The sequence below is a fragment of the Oppia nitens genome, unplaced genomic scaffold (genome assembly GCF_028296485.1).
Source record: "Oppia nitens isolate AA-2021 unplaced genomic scaffold, nextdenovo-longstitch-racon4-pilon3 scaffold26_pilon_pilon_pilon, whole genome shotgun sequence".
Lineage (NCBI taxonomy): Eukaryota > Metazoa > Arthropoda > Arachnida > Sarcoptiformes > Oppiidae > Oppia > Oppia nitens.
This window is the reverse complement of record NW_026533206.1, coordinates 1,155,001-1,173,429: the sequence shown is the minus strand read 5'-3', so window position 1 is coordinate 1,173,429 and position 18,429 is coordinate 1,155,001. Positions and strand designations below refer to the sequence as shown.

At 19.0% G+C, this 18,429-nt stretch overlaps 3 protein-coding genes across 3 annotated transcripts in view; all 3 read left to right on the top strand.

Annotated features, from left to right (window-relative positions):
- Positions 1 to 116: 116 nt before the first annotated feature.
- LOC128954347 (uncharacterized) lies at positions 117 to 9,986 on the top strand. The gene is made up of 8 exons (XM_054299922.1): positions 117 to 174; positions 4,416 to 4,740; positions 6,970 to 7,076; positions 8,369 to 8,435; positions 8,561 to 8,934; positions 9,182 to 9,358; positions 9,498 to 9,614; positions 9,721 to 9,986. Exons 1-8 carry the CDS (start codon positions 162 to 164, stop codon positions 9,888 to 9,890), a joined length of 1,350 nt encoding a protein of 449 aa, XP_054155897.1. The 5' UTR covers positions 117 to 161; the 3' UTR covers positions 9,891 to 9,986.
- Positions 9,987 to 13,211: 3,225 nt separating this feature from the next.
- LOC128954346 (GATA zinc finger domain-containing protein 13-like) lies at positions 13,212 to 13,997 on the top strand (the record flags this gene model as incomplete). Its single annotated transcript, XM_054299921.1, has 2 exons — positions 13,212 to 13,368; positions 13,861 to 13,997. Coding segments are annotated over exons 1-2 (294 nt in total), but the record flags the coding sequence as incomplete, so codon positions are not given.
- A 2,742-nt stretch (positions 13,998 to 16,739) lies between these two features.
- LOC128954256 (annexin-B12-like) overlaps positions 16,740 to 18,429 on the top strand; it is a 2,959-nt gene continuing 1,269 nt past the window's right edge. The window contains exons 1-4 of the mRNA XM_054299833.1: positions 16,740 to 16,789; positions 17,079 to 17,154; positions 17,298 to 17,326; positions 18,313 to 18,429. The exon at positions 18,313 to 18,429 is cut by the window's right edge and continues 63 nt beyond it. Coding sequence (XP_054155808.1) covers positions 16,778 to 16,789; positions 17,079 to 17,154; positions 17,298 to 17,326; positions 18,313 to 18,429 — 234 coding nt within the window. The 5' untranslated portion in view covers positions 16,740 to 16,777. The remainder of the gene's footprint in view (positions 16,790 to 17,078; positions 17,155 to 17,297; positions 17,327 to 18,312) is intronic.

The window sequence follows — 18,429 nt, the reverse complement described above, 5'->3', positions numbered from 1 at the left end:
TAGATACATAAATATATATATTTTTAAAATAAATTATGGATTATTTGTGGCGCCAATCGATTATATTTAATAATAATAATTATAATGTAATAAATATTCATAAATTTTATGAAAATTTTATAGCAATTCTAGCATTGCTTTCGCTGATTGCCTGCTATTCAATGCAATCATTGGGTAAGTCTTATAATATTTAAATATTTTTAATATTTAAATACCTAATTAATAATAAATACATCATCACTAGGATTATAATACACTAGTGATGTGATTATTATTATTATTATGATTATTATGATTGCTATAAATAAATATTAAAGTATTTTTATGTGTGTGTGTGTGTCTGTCTGTATTGGATTTAAATATATTTATGTATAAATTATTTTTAGTAAATATATATATATAATGTAATCTTATTAGTCTAAATGATTTATGTCAACAATTTTATATATTATTATATATTAATATATAATATATATATTTAATAATATTATTAATGAGTATTTTATTAGTTTTGGTTTAATTGTGTGGCGAATAACATTTAAATCCAAATCTAACTATTTAATAATTATTAATTAGTTAATTATTTTAATTAATATAATTTTATGTTTTTGGAAATTTATTAGCAATTTTTTTTCACTAAATAATATTTATCTAAAACATTTTGAATTTTTAAAAAAAAAAATTTACTTATTGTATAATATTATAAATATTTATTATAATTTTTTGAAAAACAAGGTTTTATTATCATTTTTATAGCTATATATATATAATATAAATATTTAATTAAAATTTTTATTACTGAAATAATTAATTTCAATAAAACGTTATAAATATTATAGACTAATAAATATGTTATTTCATATGAATTTATTATTTTTAGCACATTTTTGTTGTTGATAATATAGATTTATTTTGACAAGTATATGTTATTATTATTATTGTTATTTTAAATTTATTTAATATTAAATAAATTTATTATTATTTAAAAAACATGCTGTAAAACAAAAAATATAGTACAGGTGACAATTGTTTAACATTTATTTTTTAATTTTTTAATTTTTTTTTTTAAATAAATATAAGTTTATAATTTGTATGAATTCAATTTTTATAATTTGAATTTATGTCAAAAATATTTGTAAACACTTTTATTTTATTATTAATTATATCTAAAATAGTTTTATATTACAACATAATTTTTAAACATTATTAAACATTTATTTATATAATATTGAAAATAAAATCATTTGAATACTAAAGTATTAACATAAAAGTATCATATTATACAATGTGTTGAAATGTTTTTTTTTTTTTAAACAATATTTTATTATTTTTGTGTGTGATTTATTTGATATACATTTATCATAAAGTATTATTAAACAAAATTTCTAAAAACTTTTTTTTATATTTTTTTACAATACAATAACAACAAGAAAAAATAATATTAGTATTGGTTTACAATTAATTGATTTTTAGTACATATTTTTTATTATATGTATATACAGTATAGTACTATACATTGTTTATATAGTTTGTTAAAAAAAATCAATTATTTGGGGGATCTATTGACAATGAATTATATTTGATATATATATATGATCACAATATTTACAATAAGAGGATATCCTGAATATAAAAGTTTTATTTTTTTAGTGATGAATTGTATTGTATATACAAACTTAATGGTTATATGAAACATACACTACATGTTTATATATATATATATCAATAGTTATTATTAGAGACAACTAATGTTTCATTACTCCCACAAATTGTCTAATGAAACACACAATAAAATTAATAATAATAAACCTATTGTTAACATTAATTATAAGTTAGTCAACAATATATATATATATATATATACACAAAATAATCGTTTATTATTAGTCATATAATGTTTTAATATATACCATATATTGTATATATATATAATTTGTATACTATTAGTACACTTGCAATACAATTTAATTCAATATATTTAATTAGCCGTTAAATAACTTTTTATTATTATTATTATTAAAGGGATGGGCTATTTAACTTAGTATTAGTTTTGGTACAGTATTTACATTATATCATAGATTTTTTTTTATAATTGTATACAATAGTAGTGTTTATTTTATTTTTGTTTGTTTGTTTAAAAAAATAAACTTTATATATATATAATTAGTTTTCATATATATATATATATTGTCTGTTTATTTGTTTGATAATAAAATCATATATATATATATGTCATTGAATATGTCATGATTTTCATTTCGTTAACAAAAAAAAATCTACAATTTTTTTTGTATAAATATAATTTTTCATTGTTATTGTTATATATGTTTTTTTTAAAAAAAAGATTATCTAGATTATTGTATAAATATATATATATATATATTATTTGTAAAATTGCCGACAAATAAAAAATAAAAATCAAAAAAAATAAAATAAAAATTGTTTCTATTTATAGTAAATGATGTTATCATTCATTAATTATTTAACAAAAATATATATATATTATTCAAACAATTTTTTATCTAAAATTTTTTTTGTTGTATGTATTATTAATACTGTATTTAATAATGAAAAAAACATAAAACACAACAAAACAAACAAACAAACAAAAAGTTTACAAAAAATGGTTTACTGGGCAATGGATATATCGTGACTTATAATTAGTTGCATTTATTTGCAAATGATTTAAACAAAACTATTATTATTATTATTATTATTATTAATATTTTTGTTTTGTTGCAATTTTATGTTAATTATCTGTAAGTACTGTATATTGTATTAAATTTTTTAATAATAATAATATTATTATTATTATAACAATGATTCAAAACTTCTAAATAATAATAATAATAATAATATTTTTGTAGCAAACAATTTTAAGGGCAATTTCTATGATAATTGTTTTAAACAAATATACAGTACAGTACAGTAATTGTTAATTAAAGTAAAACTCATATATGATTATGAGATATACCTGTATATAATGTATAATATATATACATATATATATTATACATTATATACAGGTATATCATATACAACAACATTGTGTTATGGTTTTTATCTCTCCATATATAGTGATTACCTTATAATTAGATTTTATTTAAAAAAAAAATAAAATAAATTATAATTATTTGTTTAAAATAAAATATTTTTGTTGTTGAACTTGAAATTATTAAATTTTTTGGCACTTAATTCAAAGTTATATATATATATATATATTTATTTATTTAGACATAAGTAATTAAGTTAATTTAATTAACTTTTAATTACTTTAACTATAATTTAATATAAGTAGTTTAATAAATATTAGTTTATCCTAGATTTATAATAAAATTATTATTATTATGTAAATATTGATTATTACTTATCAAATAAAACATAACAAAAAATAGTTTAAACAAAAATTATTTTTCAAAATAAATCTTTTTAAAAATGTGTTTTATTTTTATTTTATTTTTTTTACTACATTAGACATTACAATCACATTTGTGTTATCATAAAATCTTTAAGTTTTATAAAAATATATATATATATATTAAAAATAAAATAAATATAATTATAGACTATAAAATAAAAATGTTTTAAAGTTTTCAAATTTTTATTTTTGCTGTTGTTATGATTTCCAAACAGATTTCAAAAAATGTTATCAAAAAAAATAATTTAGTTAAACAATCTTCAAAATAAAAGACAATTAAAGTCTATTATTATTATTATTATTTTCAAAGAAAAAACTGATTATCTTTCAATTTAGACAAACATTTATTTTGTTTTATTTTTTTCAAAATATATTTTTTGTTTAATATCTGTACGCTATGTTAGACTTATTTCAAATATATGATAAAACATATAACCAGTTATATAATGCAATTATTTGATTACACTATTCACACGATATTATATATATATATGCTATTTATATATACAGAGAGAGAGAGAGAGAGAGAGAGAGAGAGAGATTATATTTAATATATGATATTTTGTTTTAAAATAGTTTATATATACACAAAACTTATGTTAGTTTTGATAGTATAATAAACGACTTTTTTTTGTTGATATTATCGGCTATTGATATCTTCCTCTCTCTCTCTCTCTCTCTCTCTCTCTCTCTCTCTCTTTCTCTCTCCGAAAAAAAAACATATTGCGTGTGATTTTTATTTATTAATTAATTTTAAAAAAAAAAAGTATTATATATATCATATATTAGATAACATTTTTGTTTTAAAAACAACGCCTTTTTAATCAAACAGTTTATAGTTAATAGATTTATAAATATATAACTAAAAAAAAAAATAATAATTTTAAAGATTGATATCAAATAATTTACTAACAAAACAATTGTTTTTTTTATTTATCTATTTTTTTGTTTTATTATTATTATTATTATTATTATTACTATTATTACTATTGAATAGCATTTCCGGAAGAGTCTCGCGAAGTATGCGTACCAAAGGAAAGGGCTAACAAAGGACTGGAACTTAGCTGTGATTCAAACGATAATAAATTGATTGCCATTTACGAGGCATTTCTGACCACTTCGTGGTCGCACCGATGCCCGGACTCACCGTCGTTTCCGATATCGGCGGCCGCGGCGTCGGCAGCGGCAGCGGTGGTCATAAATACAAGTGATAATAATAATAATGTGGAGGAGGAGGAGGACGAGGACGACGCCAATAAGTATGCCTTTCCCCGTATGCCGACCGCCTGTACCGATGATCTGAGACTATCATTGAATCGCAAGTATGCTATGATTTTTATTTAATTATTTATTTTTAAAAAAAGCTAATAATAATTAGAAATATTTAAATAAATTATATCTATTATATTGTAATATATAAATATATGGGAATATTTATAAACAATGATATACTACTACTAATAGTAGTTTTTATCATTTGTAAGGTTTTTTATGTTTATTTGTTTGTATGTTTTGTTTTTGAGTTTTTTTTTTAATTGTAAATTGTTTAATAATATGACAGTTTAATAATACTATTAATATTAATATAGTTTATATATTATGTTTAGATTTGATAAAAAATAAATAAAATATTATTCAAAAAAACTACTTATTGTTTTCTATATATAAATATTTTTGTATATATATATATAGATAATTGATTACTAAAGAGCCAGTCAAATGATCTTGAGCCGCGTATTTTTTGAATAACTTTTAAACGGTTAGAGATAATTTAATTCTGTAAAATACATTTAAAAATATCATATCAACCACACTTAATATACACACAATCACAAAACTAGGATGACCAGATATACAAAATATCGGGACCAACGAAAGACACTATGCTACAGGTCAAACTAAAATTGATAAATTTATTATGACAGGCAAAATTTGTAGTCAATAAATAATAGTTTAATATAAAAAAAGAATCATCAAAATCGAATTGCTAGTTTTGTTTTTATGACTTGTTAAGTTTGTCATAAATCGTATTATATAAAATAGTGTAAAATAAAAGTGACGTAATTTATGAATATTATATGTTTATTAGATGATATTTTCAAATATATTACTAATTCTGAAAACGAAATTTTAATAACTCGACTCGTTTTCGAAATAATCGAATTTCAATATAAATCACATTATTGTAATTTGATATTATAATTTATATTGAAATTCGATTATTTCGAAAACGAGTCGAGTTATTAAAATTTCGTTTTCAGAATTAGTAATATATTTGAAAATATCATCTAAAAAATATATAATATTCATAAATAACGTCATTTTTATTTTAGACTATTTTATATAATATGATTTATGACAAACTTAATAAGCCATAAAAACAAAACTAGCAATTCGATTTTAATGATTCTTTTTTTATATTAAACTATTATTTCTTAACTACAAATTTTCATAATCATAATAAATTTATCCATTTTAGTTTGACCTGTAGTATAGTGTCTTTTGTTGGTCCCGATATTTTGTATATCTGGTCATCCTAGTTTATTGATTGTGTGTATATTAAGTGTGGTCGATATGATATTCTTAAATGTATTTTATAGAATTAAATTATCTCTAACCGTTTAAAAGTTATTCAAAAATATATATATATATATATATATATATATATATAACTGAAATTATTGTTACTATTATTCATAATTTTTATTAATATGTTGTATATATATATAAAATACTTATACTTTTACTACTATTAATAATAATACTTGTATTACTACTACTACTACTACTACTACTACTACTACTACTACTACTACTACTACTACTACTACTACTACTACTACTACTACTACTACTACTAATTATTATTATTATTTTGTTTGTTTTTTATATTTGGTTATAGCCTTAAGCCCAAACACCGTATATGTAAACATGAAATTTAAATTTTTAAGTTTATTCATAATTATTATTAAATTTTTTTATATATATATTTATTTAGTAGTTGTATATATTATGTGGGACGATAACAGATATTATTTATTTAAAAAAATTAATCACTTATTACTTATTTAACAATTACTTATTATATATAAACTTATAAATATATATGATATTATCTATTATTATAATGTGTGTGTGGTCTTTAAATAGCTATCAACAACAAAATGTTTGTATTATAAATGCAAAAAATTAATATTTATAATTAATTAAATTAATTTAATATATATATATATATATAAATTAGTTATTATTCCTAAATATTCACATAATAATTAAATTAAAACATACACAAAAAAATTAAAATTGTTATAAAATTAAATTAAGTTTATAGATATTATAGTATATTACAAATATATTTACATATAATATACTAAACAACTATTTATAAATATTTAGTGTATATTTAAATTAATATTTAAATTAATTTTTATTTTTTGTAATTTTTTTTGTATAAATATAATATAAACACTTATTAATATTCAGTGTTTATTTAAATTAAATTAATTTAAATTTTATTTTTTTTGTAATTTTATATATATTTAATATATTAGATGTTCGGGTGTTTCCAACTGTACTTTTAGTCTATTGAAAGATCATAACAGCCAGAAATGTATGGGAGAGGACTCATCAGTAATCATCAAATATACCTGTATTTCCGGTAATATATATATATAAATTAAAAAATATTTAAAAATATTTATCAAAATAAAATTTATATATATATATATATATCAAAAAATAAATATTTTATCACTTTTTTTCCCTCTAAACTCACATTTGTTGCTAATATATAAATATATATTGTGGTAATCAATAGCTTTTACTAATTTTAATTTAATTTATATCAAAGTGTGTATGCAATCACTTGAGTTATTGTTATATTAAATTTTTTTTATTGTTGAAAATTATTATTATTATTATAACCTATTATTGTCAGCTCAGCTGTATATATATATATATATATATATATATATATACAGTATAAAGAAAATGTTATGAATAGAGAGTCGATGATGAATAGCGACATAAAATAAAATTTAAAAAATAAAAATTATATCATATTTTATATATAATTTAAAATTTGATTGTAATCCCAAACCATAAGTATATTATATAACACACACACACACACACACACACACATCAAACAAAAATTATTGTTTGAATCTATGCTTTGATTAACAATGACAGAGAGAGAGAGAGAGAGAGAGAGAGAGAGAGAGAGAGAGAGAGAGAGAGAGAGAGAGAGAGAGAGAGAGAGAGTACTTCAATGGACACACAAATACATATTATAAGTGCTTTTTGTTAAACAAATTCATTGACTATTTTTCTGGTCTATGAATTGAAATGCGAATTAAGACTACAATATACAGTATATACTGTACTTATATATATATATATCCAAAATATTACAGCTATTGTTAGGAAATCTATTGTGACGGCTTCTACAGTATGCCTATGCTATGCTATACAACCCAAATGGATGGGTCGGTCCAACAGATGGTTATACCCCATACACACACATACTGTGCTATACTTCTATAGTAGTCTTTTATACAGTATATGAATATCTAATATCATGTACACAACAAATATTTGTTAAAGTATTTTTTGATTTAATAAAAATATAAATAGAAAACATAACAACAAAAAGGTTTTTTTTTTGGCCACACTTTACACATACACACACACACACACAGACATCTGTCAATGCTATCTAATAATCACTACAACATCTGATTGTATTTATATTGATTAACAATGAGAGAGAAAGAAAGAGAGAGAGAGAGAGAGAGAGAGAGAGAGAGAGAGAGAGAGAGAGAGAGAGAGAATACAATAAAATTTTTAATTCAATAACAATATACTAAATACAATATAATTTTTTTTTAAATCTATTATAATATTTTTATCTTTCTCTATATATATATATCTACTATAATATCATAATAGCTGATAGATATCATCCGTATTGTAACCAAAATTTTACCGCAAATTATGGCTATATTGCAAATCCCGGGTAAGTACTACTCCTACTAATACTACTGTCGTTAACATATTATCAACAATTGATAGTATAGATAGTATAAAGTGATAACAATTTTTATTTGTTTGATTAATTGCTATTGATCAACACACACACAGTTACCCTAAATACTACCCGCCCTACGAAAATTGTGCATGGACGATTACCGGCGGTGAAGGACAGGTAGTTCAAGTCGATATACTAGATGTGGCCATCAAAGAGCCGGATCCTAGACCCCAGAGCTCCTCATCAATGAGCGGCAATGGCTATAGTGGTGGTAGTAGTAGTAGTAGTAGTAGTAGTCAACGAAAAAAAGTCAACTACAAGTGCTCGGATCAGTTGGTTTTAATGGAAGCCCAGACACAAATGTTGAGCCTATGCGGTGAAGTCAAAACCAATTTAGTCCAATACAGGACTAAATCAAATAAACTAACCATTAGTTTCAATTCGTATGGTTTTTCACCGACTCGTGGACTACTATTGAGATATTCATGTAATTTAATTAAATAATTAAATTTAATTAATTAATTAATTAGTTAACTATTTGATTGTTTGTTTGTCGTTTAGTTAACTATTATATAATTATATATATATATATATAAAATTACAATACATATAGAATTATATATTTAAAAAAAAAATTTATTGAAATATCAATATTATTGTTAAACTTTTTTTTATGTCTAAATGTTTTTTTAAAAAAAAAATTTGTTTGTTTTTTCAAAATACTAAACAAAAAGTACAAAACTGTCCGACACTGCCGGCCCCGCGAAACGGTCATCTGATTACCCGAAACGGTAGTTTTGCATACTATAGCTGCTGTTTGGACTATGTTTTTGAAGATACTAAACAATCGGATCGGATATTATACTGCGAATATGGTAACCATTGGAACTCTAGTCTATCTCAATGTATTTGTATGTATTGTTATTTATTTTTAATAATTAGATACATATATAAAAAAAAAATTATTGATTTGATAAAACAGTTTTATCTAAAATTATTATTTTTAATTTTTTTTAAATATAAATTTGTTATCCTATTGTATATAATTAGCCACTAAAGAGCTATCGATGAGTTCATCGCTCACATTGTCCAACGATTCAAACAACCCGCCCATCACTGGCCCATTAGATAGGGATTCAGATGATTATTATGGCAGCTATTATTCTGGTTAGTGATTGATTTAATTGTGATATATTTAACAATTAATTTATAACCGGCAATAAAAATAAAATTTATTAATATATATATATATATTATTCAAAATCAAATTTAGATATATTAATACCGATACTATTGATGATAGCACTGTTGGCCGGAAATGCAGTCATCATTTGGGTATTGTTTCGATTGAAACGTAAACAAAAATCTAATGGAAAGTCCATCGAAGCTAACGTTCCGCTGACTACCGGTTCAGCTAAACACCAGCACCAGACAAATGTTTAGTCAAAAAAATTAATAAATTAATTAATATTATAGTAATATGTTATACAACAACACAAACAAACAAACATATTATATAATACAATAGTTATCTAAATAATTTTTAATTACAACCGTAAAATTGTTGCCAAACTTTTTTTTTATTTTATTATTTAATAATTTTTATTTTTTTTGATTTTACAAAATATTATATATAAAGTAATATTAATATATTAACGAACAAAATGATAACCAAAAAAAAAACGCATTCATAACTTATAATATAATTTTTATTTTAAATAATAAAAAGTTTCATTACATCATTAAACAAAAAAAATATTATTGACATTTAAATATTTACTGTATATATATAGATATATAGATAATATAATATTTATTTTTATTTTTTGAATCTCAACCACTACTACATCAACAACACCAATAAATTTGATTTATATATATATATATAGATATAAATTACTTAATATTTAAAAAAACATAATGTATTTTTTTGGAAATAACTATAATATACTATAGTTTTAATAAATAGTATTAATATTGTGTTTTATTTTTATTTTTTTGATGAAATATATTAGAAACAAAAAACAAATGATGTATAAAAATATTCATTAAAAATATTTTACATTATTTTAATTGTTTGTATATTTTTCGCTCATTTTAATGAAACATACAATTAAAATAATATTTATTTTTTTGAATCCTATTTAATGAATAAAAAACAAAGTTTTTTTTGCTGTGTTTTATCAATTGTTTTGTTATTTTGTTGTTGTTATGAATGAATGGCTATTAGAGAGAGAGAGAGAGAGAGAGAGAGAGAGAGAGAGAGAGAGAGAGAGAGAGAGATTGTTTGTTAGATATACATTGAATAGTAAGTTATTTATTGTTGAATGAGTGGGTGAGCGGGTTAGAGGATGAGTGGGTGAGTGAGTGAGTGATACAGAGTGTATGTGTATATTTAAAAATGATATATTAATCGTTTTGATAAATAAAAAACCTAATGTACTGTATAGTAGTTGTTTGTATTATATAATGTATAGTCAAATAAAATTATAAAAAAAGTGCAAACGTTTTGCTACACATGTGTTAACATTGAGGACAAGTAGTATGTTTGAGAAATCAATTTTCCGATAGAAATCGCATTTGTTATGAAAAATATAAAATAAAATATAAAAATAAAATTACAGTAAAGATCGGCAACTAAATGTTTGGGAAATTTATTTTAGGAGATAATGGGGTTAACATTTTTTTGGATCTCTAATATATAATGATTATACAGTATATATATATATATATATATATATATATATATATATATATATATATATATATATATATTATAAAAATTTCTTAATATTAAAAAATAATGTATTTTTTGGAAATAACTATAATATACTATAGTTTTAATAAATAGTATTAATATAGTGTTTTATTTTTATTTATTTTTTGGTAAAATATATTAGAAACAAAAAAATTATGTATTAAAATATTATAAATTATTTCAAATTTTATTCAAATATATATATATATATAYAKTATATATATAAACATATATAACATTTATCACTTGCTATAAATCTATTTAAAAAATCTATTAACAAAAATATTACTTTTTTTGAAATTGCATATAAAGTTTTATTATATTTTTAAAGGTAATTGATTTGTAATTAAAGATTTTTTTCAAATTGAAATTAATTACTAAAATATTATATTATTTATAATTATGTGAAATATATTATTTGAAAAAATATTACATCACATTTTCCTAACAAAAATATGAAATTTTATTATTATTATTTTTAATTTTAGTTTTATTGCATAATTTTATAATGAAAAAATATATATTACACATTATATGATATAATAAATTAAATTTTTGTTATTTGTTTATCTAGAATTTTTATTTATTATTTATAGCATTTTAGTTTTTTTATGTTGAAATTTTCATTATATATATATATATAGAAATTAAGTTTTTATTGCTTGTTTACGAAAATTTCAGTGTAAAATTTTTTTTATTAATGATATGATATAAAATTTTTACAAAAAAAACAATATTTATACATGTACTAAATTATTTTATTTTTGTTTTCTTCAATGATATTATTTTAATATATTATAATTTATATAAAGAAATATATCAAACAATATACATGTATAATATATATATATATATATATATATATATATATGTAATCTAAATAAATAAATATATATATATATATAAATTAAAATCAATTATAAACCTAAGTAAATATTTTTGTTTATTATATAGTTGAATAAATATGTTAATTATTTTTATTTATTTATTATATACACAATTATAAATAAATAAATTAATAAAATAAAATTACAAACATATATATCATATATATATATATATATATAAAATATATATATTATGAAAAACAAGTCATTTTAATAAAACTAATCACTCGATATTCCTGTAGTCGTAGTACTGGAAAAAATATTATATATATATTTTAGTTAATATTTTTTTAAAAGTTATGTTTTGTGTCGTTGTGTTGACAATACAGTACATTACTTTGAAAAATAATATATATATATATATATATATATATATATAAGTTTTACCACCAATTGACTGGCATTTATGTCTCAAATATAATTTATTTTTACTATTATTATTATTATTATAAGTTAGTATTATTTTCACTCCTGGTTTCTTAGCGACTACCAGTGCTGACTATACAATATATACAGTATATATATATATATATAAGTTATACCGGTATATATTGATATATAGTATACTGTACTCAATTAAATTGATATATAATATTTGTAATATTATATATTAAATTTATATTATAATTGTTATATATATATATATATATATATATATATATATATAATTTTTATACCTGTATATACAATATATATTAGTATTATTGTGTTTCATTATAATTCAATGCTTCAATAGATACGCGTTTTGTGTGTGTATTAACAGAAAAATATTAATTAAATATATTATTATTAATAATAATAATTTTTATTACTAGTAATACAATATTTATATTAAATAAATATATCTTAAAAAATAAATAATATTAATAGTAATATTTATAGTAATAATAATAATATTCCTCAAAATAAATATTGTTATTAATAATTAAATAAATAATAAAAAAATATTTTTTTTTGTGTAAATAAAGAATATTCTGTTGATTTTTATTTTGTAATTCAAAGAACAATTTTTATTGTTTTTTATATATATATAWATAATTTGTTTGTCATTATATATATATATATATATATCTATTACTTATTATTATTATTATTATTAATTGATTAATTTGATCCACAATGGGATGTACTGACTCCAAGAATGTCAAAATTAATGGTAAGACAACTACAACAACAACAACTGCAGACAACAACAAGAAAACAATTGACGACAACAATGACAACAACAACAAGTATCCGGTTATTAGCGATAAATTCAATTACGATCCGAAAAATGGTAATAATTTTTTTTTTCATTTAATAAACAAAAATAATTATTTAGTTATTTATTTTCTTATATTTTTGTTGCTATTTTATTATATGATTTTTAAAAAATTATTTATTTAAATTATTAATTTTTTAAATCACATATAATAAAATAGCAACAAAAATATAAATATATAACTAAATAATTTTTGTTTATATAAAAATAATTAATTTAAATTATTTATTTTAATAATAATGAAAATATTTATATATTCGTATATTTATTTTTTGATTAATTAATTATTTATTTTTAAAAAAATATATATTAATAGTCTAATATATTATTAATATACTTTAATATTATTACATATAGTTTAATCTATTGAATAATTTATTAAATATTATTATTATTATTATTATTTTAGTGTCAAATAATATAGCAATTATATAAATATTTAATTTATGTTATATTTGATAACATAGTTATATATATATATAAATATTATTATTATTATTATTTTAGACGAGTTTTCTGAAGACGAAAACGACGACTCATCAGATGATGACAATACTGATGAGGAAGAAGAACAACAAGAAGAAGGAGTAAAACAAATTACTGATCCAAACAATGATAATAAGGATAATAATAATAATAATAATAGTGAAGAAAAAACTAATAATAATAATAATAATAGTGAAGAAAAAACTAATAATAATAATAATAATAATCAGAATATTATTGTTGATAATGAAGATAATAATAATAATAAATGTGAAAAACAAGACACGACAACAACTGATGCCAATAACGGCGACAACAATAATAAAACTAATGATAATAATGAAGAACAACAACAGCAACAACCAAAACCGTCTGAAGAAGTGGAAGAAGAAGTGGTAGAAAAAGATAATCAAACAGAAGATAAATCTGAAGATAAACCACAACAACAACAACCATCAACTGATGACAATAATATCACTACAAGTAGTAGTAGTAGTAGTAGTAGTAATGATAATCAATTGCTGGTGATTGACAACAACAACAACAACACCGATGGCGACAACGATGACGAAGACAATGATTTGAATACTACTACTACTACTACTGGAAACAGTGGCAATAATTTGGAGACAATCGATGAAAATGGTGTCGAAATTAATGATAATATAGGAGAAGAAGAACAAGAAGAAGACAACCATCAAGTGATCAATGATGAAGAAACTGAAGAGACAGTCACTACTACTACTACTACTACGGCTGTTGCCGATAATGATGATGTTGTTGTCGTATCTGACGATCAACTACTAGTGACTACTACTACTACTACTACTGATGACAATAATGGTCTAAACAATTATAATAATAATAATAATTCAAATACTGTGGACAACATCGACGACAATACAACTGAATCGGCGGATAATAATTATAGCGTTGATTACAATCAAAACGACTTAAGTGTTGTTAAATCAGATTAAATCCATAGATTATATAAATGTTTTATTTTATTTTATTTTTTTTGATGATTGGCATTCAAACACCCCCTACCCATTCCCTACCCCACTCATCGAAAAACCAACAACAAAATAAGTGATAATTTATAATATATTTATATAAATAGTATATATATATATAACTTATATATTTATATAGCAATTGATTGCTTTTGTTGTTTAGTTTTTTTGTTGTTAGAGAAAGGATTTATAAAATAAAACAAAACAAAAATAATTATATATTTTTTAAATATCTATAAAATTTTCATATTTTAGATTAAATTTTGTTTTTTTTTTGTTTTCAATTATTTATCAAATTATTAGATTATTGCTAAAATGGTTTAAACAAACAACAAAAACAAAATGTTTACTATTGTTTAAGTTATATACTAATTAGTATATATATATATATATATATATATAGATTTCAATTTATTATATATATATATTATATAATTAATTTTTAGCTAATTAATACTGTATATAAATAGTATAAACTTATATAATTAATTATTATTAAATTTGTAGCTATTAATAGTACAGTATTTTTTGAAAATTATTTTCTGTTAGTATTTATTTTGTTATAATTTAAAATATTTAGATATTATTATTATTATTTTTTGAAACATTTGAAAATTATATTATTAAAACTACTACTACTACTACTACTGTATATATTGATATATAATATGATAGATATAAAAATCTATAAATATAACCAAAAAATAAAATAAAATCTATAAGAAAAATATACTTAATATATTATGCAAATTTATTTTATTATTATTATTGAAAAATTATATAGTTTAATTGATCGTTAATATCATATTTAAAAAAATATTATATTGTATTGTATTTTATATATAACATGAATGTTTAAAAAAATACTATTTTATTATATATATATATATGGAAAACAACTCATAAAAAATAAATAAAATTGTAATTTAATGACTTATTTGCAGCTATTAATGATAATAATTATAAATAAAAAATATATCGTGTATTGTATTTATTGTATAATATTTATAAATATCATTATTTAAATTATTATTATTATTTTTTTTATATGAATTTTAGTGCTAATAAATTTATAATTTTATTATTATTATTATTTCAAAACAAATAATTATATTTTTTCATATATATTTTTTTAATTTTAGTAAATTCTAGACTAATTTTATTTTAGTCAAATAAACTTATATTTATCTCTCAATAGATATGTATAATAAACTAATTGAATAATATTTTTGTTAAAATATAAAAATATTAAGAAACTATTAATAGTTTTTTTTAAAAAAAAAGATATATAAAATAGATATCAATTTTTTTCGTTTACATATATATATATATATATATATATATATAATGTATATAATATACTGTATAATATTATATATAAAACTTATATACAGTATATATACATATAATAATCGTTTACTGTTTTAACCATCCAATAGATACTATATAAAAAAACTCATGTAATTGATAGATACAGACAATCAAATTCAATGATCAACTAATAATAAATATATATATATATATATATATATAAAAATTTTTAAACCAAATGGTTGTCATAGAGATGATTGAAATTATATATATATATAAAATAATTTAATAAGTAGGTCTGTGCCCATTATCCAACTGTTCCCATCAAACACACACACACACACACATAATACAGTATGTTTCAGTTACAGTATATATATATATATACTATGTATATAAAAAAATCATATTATTATAGACTAGTATAATAACACGTGTAACACACAAATATCAATACTTTTTTTTACTCTAAAAAAACTATTTATATTTTTTTTTTTTGATTATTTTTCAGATCAATATTACTAGTAATTGTTTTAAATATTATAATTATTATTTTTTTGTGAATTAAATACAGTAACAAAAAAATCAATTAAAATAAATCAATCAACCAATAAATGGATGGCACAGTAAGTATTCAATTAAATAATAATATTAATAATAATACTGTATATAATATGTTATATAATTTACATATTATATATATATATATGAAATAATATTTAAATAATAAATATATATATATATGTTATATAATTTACATATTTTATATATATGTGGAAAAATATTTAAATATTAATTTTATTAGTATTTTATAATAATTTTTATATATCGATATACTATTACTAGTATTAATAATAAATTATTTATATTTAATTATATTTAATTATTATTATTATTAATATCATATCAATGAAGCCGACAATCCGGCCGTCGGGCAGCTTTAATGCCGAGCGAATGGCCGCCAAAATACAGAAAGCCATCAAAGGAATCGGTAATTAATTAATTAATTAATTAAATATTTAAAAATTATAAATTAATTAATTAAAAATTTTTTTATATAAATTATTTATTTTCAATACAACTATACTATTATAATATATATATATGTATATAATATAATATATTATATTTTAGGTACAGATGAAAGAGCCATCATTGAAGTGGTATGTGTTTTGTTTATGTATTATACAAACATGTATTATATATATATATATATCTAACTATTTATAAATATATTTGTTATGCAATACTATAAGCATAGTATCGATTATTTATTGTGTTTTTATTATTGCAAACATAATTATATATTATAATATATATAATTAAATAGTTAGTAGAAATAGGTAAAAAACTTAAATTATAATTTATAACTTTATATATATATATATTTAAAAAATAAATATATATTTGATAATGAAAAAAAATATAAACTAATAAAATATTAGACATTAAAAACTATTTTATTTTTTGATAATAAAAATAAATAATAATTTCTAATTATTTTGTTTTTGTTGCTAACTTTCCAACAAATTAAAGCAATTTTATATAATTATATAAACTATAGCTTATTTTTTTTTACTATATTAACAACTACTGTAATATTACTGTAAATATATATATATAAATAAAAATAATATATATATATATTATATATCAATGTTCAATAAGTTATTACTTATATAATAATTTATGTCTATATAAATACTGTACAATACAAACATTTTATTGACATTAACTTAGTATATTAAAAATGTTTTGTTTGACAAATAAAAAAAACAAAACAAAAAATTAAAGTCAATAATAAAACAACAACAAAATAATATAAAATAATATATTATTATTATTATTACATAAAAATTTTTATTAATAATTTTTTTTAGATAAATATAATTTTATACATTTATAAACAAAATATTAAAAATAATAATAATATTTAGCTATCTATTTAGAAAATAAATTTCAATATTATTTTTACTATTTATATATATAAAAATACATTTCATTATTTCTAATAATTAATTTTATAATATATATTAATATATAATTATATTATTGTCGCCATATTTTTATATATATTTATATATATATATTAATATATAATTATATTATTGTCGCCATATTTTTCTACATATATATTAATATATTATAGTTGACAACACATACCAATTCCCAGAGACAGGATATCAAACAAAAATTTAAGACAATGTATGGCCGAGATCTGGCCGATGATCTTAAAAAAGATTTGGGCGGTATGTTTGAGGACACA